Below are 4457 nucleotides of genomic sequence, written 5' to 3'. Positions count from 1 at the left end.
TGTGTGTGTGTGTGTGTGTGTGTGTGTGTGTGTGTGTGTGTGCGTGTATGTGTGTATGTCTGTGTGAAGGGAGGGCAGAAGACTTTATTCAGCTCAAGTGTGGGTGGCCGTGGGAGATCGCAGGTCGCTCGACTGCCATTAATCACGGCCGACGGCTCTCTAGTTTTCTATCTGCATGTGAAAGGAAATGCACACATTGTTTGTGGCTTTGACTGGTGCCATTATTTCAGTCCTCTGAGAGAAGTTTACTCTTGACATCATAAATGAAATGGAAACAATCAGTTTTCTCCTCGAGTGAGTGATGATATCAGCACACCGGAGTCCTGTTAGCACTGACATGAGATCAGACCTCTACAGCACATCCATCCTCACTAAACATGAAGAACTGGAGAAATACGAACTTCTGAGTTTTTCAGGGTGGCAGTATAGCTTGGTTTTTAATGTTATTTAATCGAGGGTGTTTTGTACAACAGTGGTCCGGGTCTGAAACAAAGACAGAAACAGAATTGTGACATTTTGGCAGCTATAATTAACCACAAACATTCCCTGTCGATTCTCTAGCCTCTGTCTATCATGCCTTAAACCAACAATAATTAGAAGTACAATTGTAACTGAATAATGAGCATTAATGGGGCAGTGATTCGCTAGAATGTGCAATAATGCAGTAACATTTATCATTTATCTGCACATCATTTGAAGCTGCTGTATGTCATTTTTTGGGTGTCGCAATATGGGATTCCAGTTTAATATGCAAAATAAACTAATTAATAATTAATAAAATTGAATTAACGACCCCATTACTTAAAGTAGAATGTAAAGGTATAGCCAGTATGAATTAGTAATTGACTTTCTGAAGAGTGAAACATGTTCAGACTGCAGGCAAATCATATTTTTTCTCAAATCAGAACTTTTCAGGCAGACTGTCTGCACTATTAATTGCAAGTGATCGAATCCGATTTGTGTGTCCAGACATGACCAGTCTATCTGCATGGGTTGCTTTGGTAACGACGCAGGCATATCTACGTATGTGACGAGGCTTATTCTAAACAGATGCAGGACAACTGGAGGTGCATCATCTTGCACTCCAAATAAGTCGCGGTGCAGAACTGTGAAAAACTCAGCAATAGAGGAGACTGCTATATATTTGGATTTTATTCAGACATGGTTTGAACTTAATCTTCAGGCATCTGCCTGTAGCAGATTATATTTAAAACATACATTGTGCACATTATGTGTGATGTCTCTTATGTATATTGTTTATGTTACTCTACGTGAGCTTGTGAATTGCCCCTATGAGACAAATAAAGTGTTTGAAATTGGAAATTGAAATATTGTGATGTTCCGTGTTATAATCACAGCCTGCTTCAGCTTCGTTTGAATACTGTATGAATACTTCTGGCATTTCCATCACTGCTTTTGACATTATTGTTGTGTGTCGCGCTAAGAGTGATGCAAAAGACAATTGGAAGATTTGGAGAATTGGAGATACATCTGTAAAAATCTGATTCAAATCGCATTTCAAACCACCTTCATTTGAATCATACAAAAAAAAAAGAAAATCAGATTTCATGTGTTTTTTGCTGTTCAGACTTTTAAAACCCCATCTGTATAATAACTGGATATGCAAAAAATCTGATTTTTCCAAACTTCTTTGTTTCCATGTTGCAGGCAAACCGCTTGTATTGTGTCGATTTCCACAAATAGTTGTGGGGTTTTATCTCACTAACGATGAGCTCACATGTCAGATATTGTTATGCTTGTGTGTGTGTGTGTGTTTGTCAGGGGTGATGTCAGACAGGCAGTTCGGGACTCAGTTTGTGTGCAGTGTGGTGGCGTCTCACGTCAGTCACCTGCCCTCCACCAGCCTCAGCTTCATCTGGATCGCTCCTCCACCCGGCACCGGCTGCGTCAACTTCATGTGAGTCACGCATCCAACACCTACAGCTCATGCAAGCCATGAGGAAAACCTCACAAAAATCTGACATCATGAGGCAGATTCTTCACGAGTGAGTGAATCCTGAGGCTCACCTGAGAGATTGTGTTTGCATAAAACATGCCATGCTTCCAGAAACCAGACCCATCTCTGATGTAGGTTTGCAATAAACATGCTTGCAGTTTCAGATCAACAGAAGGCCAGACCCTGTTTCTCAGAAAAATCATGTTTTAATCTGAGAAATACAGACCTGCTGAGAAGAGCTTTTCCTCCACACATCTAGATGTCACTCTTACAGTTCTGAGTGCAGAATCAAGAAGGAGGTCAGGTGTGAATATTCATGCTGCCTTCACATGTTATCAGAATTATCAGATTACTAGTCAGAAATTGGACATGAACGGCTTCTTATATTATATTAATGACTGGGAAACCTTGAGATCATTTTGATGCCTGAGTTTCCTAGTGGAGCCGCCAGAAACATTTTATTAATTTTGCCGTTTTAAACAATCGTTACCGTTACATCTATATTTACATATTATAAGTAGCCTTTCAAAGCATATTGTATTTCACACAACGAAAACTGCATTTATTTCACTGAAATTCCAAAATCGTCAGCATGCTATATAAGTTTAAATGCCTGGGAAGCTACATTTTATTCAAAATCTGTTAGATAGTAACAAAATATCTTCAATGCATTTTGGCTTTAATAAGATTTCCTCAAGAAATAGGCAGGATTGAACCTGCTGCCCTGCATGATCCCTGCTCTTTGTATCAACACATTTGAACACGAAAGAATATGTGCAGGAATTAGTGCACTCAGTTTAATGACAGACTGCTCAGAGATGTCTTATTTTGTGCTTTAAATTCCACACGAAGGCAAAGTAAAGCACTCAATGCTTCTTGTCTGTTTGTGCAGATACACACATATATTACACGCAGATCTCAAGGGTAAATATGCCGATTTGCCAGCTCATTTGGAGGCGAACAATCATTGCTAATAGCGGTGAGGTGTATGTTTGCAGTTTACTACAGCTCAGAGAACAAGCACACAGATGGAGACAGCGCCTCAGATCGTCTAGCGTGTCCGTTATGCTGCTCTTCTGTCAGAGCCAAACCCTTGAGAGCAGACGCTCATTTAAGAGCCGATTTTCAGGATTCATGATGTGGCCGTTCGCTGCCACACTTCACGGTTTTCCCGTCTTTGTCAGGCGTGCCGCTAACAAATCTCTGACGGCGAGGCCGCGGGTCAGAGGAGCCTTGCGTGTGTCGGCCCTGTGCACACGCGTGTGTCCGTGTCTCTCTGCCGTTTGTCACTTTGAGAGTTTACGTCAGGCGGACAGAGAGCAGCGTTTCTGAGCGTTCAAGGCCTTCATCCATAACCCTGCCATGAAAGCATGATGGGAAAAAAGCGAAGCGAGGAGTGTTTAGGCATTTCTGTTATTACGATTAATTGTGGTGGAATGGAGTGCGGGCTGTTTGTGATGGACCATCTGTTCAGGGCAGCCTGTGTTTCTGGAACATGCACAACAGTTACGTTCTGTGTGCTTATTGTTATTTTCCTTTCCTGGAAAGAGTCAATCGTATATAGTGTCTTTGGCTAAACAAACCAGTGCCAGATGTAATGTGAGTGAACAGGGGCGATAAAATGACCAGCTGAAGAAGTGAAGAATGACACAGAGATGGAGGAGGACCGTTTGAACAAATGAACGACGCAAAGAGAGTTTCCATTGTTTAACTGTGGAAGCTCAAAACACAACGAGCTCGACAGCCAGCGAACATTTATTTAACTGTCAGCCGTAACTTGTGAAATTCACTGACACTGTGGCATTAACTACATAATACAGAAATATTTTCCTAAATGATATACAGAAAAAGGAAAAAGTTTTTACTTTTATTTGTATTGAATGTGCACTTCAAATGCTAAAATTATATTTTAAAAATACTGTACTTGTAGATGATATAAAATTAATGAAATAATAGACCTCTTAAGTTTATTAAAGTGAGACATTTTTAGGACTGTTTCTAACTTTTTAATAAGGTCAAAATTAACAATTTTGTTTTAAAGTACATTTTCAATCTTTATGTTTTAATAATCTTTTGTCATTCTTTAAAGAAGTACACTTATTTGGATGTGTCGACTAACATACTAAAGCACATTTAAAATACTTTAACATTTTGTGTTCTTCAGTATTGAATTTCATGTTAATATATTTTAAATGTACTAAATTGCAAATGTGTAAATAGAAATATATTTAAATACATGGCATTCAAGCTACAATAGAAATGACATATTTTACCATAAATGCTTGTCAGTACATTTAGCAGTAACATTAACCATACTTGAAAGACAATAAAAGTAATTATGAAATTACATATAAAGATGTACTGAGTTAAAAAAAAACACCTTAAAGTTCAGCTAATTGAATTTAATACATTTTCATTCAATTGTAAATAGCATGCAATTAAATGTAGAGAGAGAGAGAGTGTTTGTGCGTGTGTGTGTGTGTGAGAGAGAGAGAGAGAG

The 4457-nt window shown here is 38.9% G+C and overlaps 1 protein-coding gene across 1 annotated transcript in view; it reads left to right on the top strand.

Moving 5' to 3' along the window:
* LOC107681348 (reelin-like) overlaps window positions 1-4457 on the top strand; it is a 106978-nt gene that overhangs the window by 28644 nt on the left and 73877 nt on the right. Inside the window, exon 3 of the mRNA XM_016477624.1 lies at window positions 1783-1918. Coding sequence (XP_016333110.1) covers window positions 1783-1918 — 136 coding nt within the window. The remainder of the gene's footprint in view (window positions 1-1782; window positions 1919-4457) is intronic.

The sequence above is a fragment of the Sinocyclocheilus anshuiensis genome, unplaced genomic scaffold (genome assembly GCF_001515605.1).
Source record: "Sinocyclocheilus anshuiensis isolate Anshui unplaced genomic scaffold, SAMN03320099.WGS_v1.1 scaffold1896, whole genome shotgun sequence".
Taxonomy (NCBI): domain Eukaryota; kingdom Metazoa; phylum Chordata; class Actinopteri; order Cypriniformes; family Cyprinidae; genus Sinocyclocheilus; species Sinocyclocheilus anshuiensis.
Note: the sequence above shows the minus strand (reverse complement) of the source record. Positions and strands in the feature narration are given on the sequence as shown.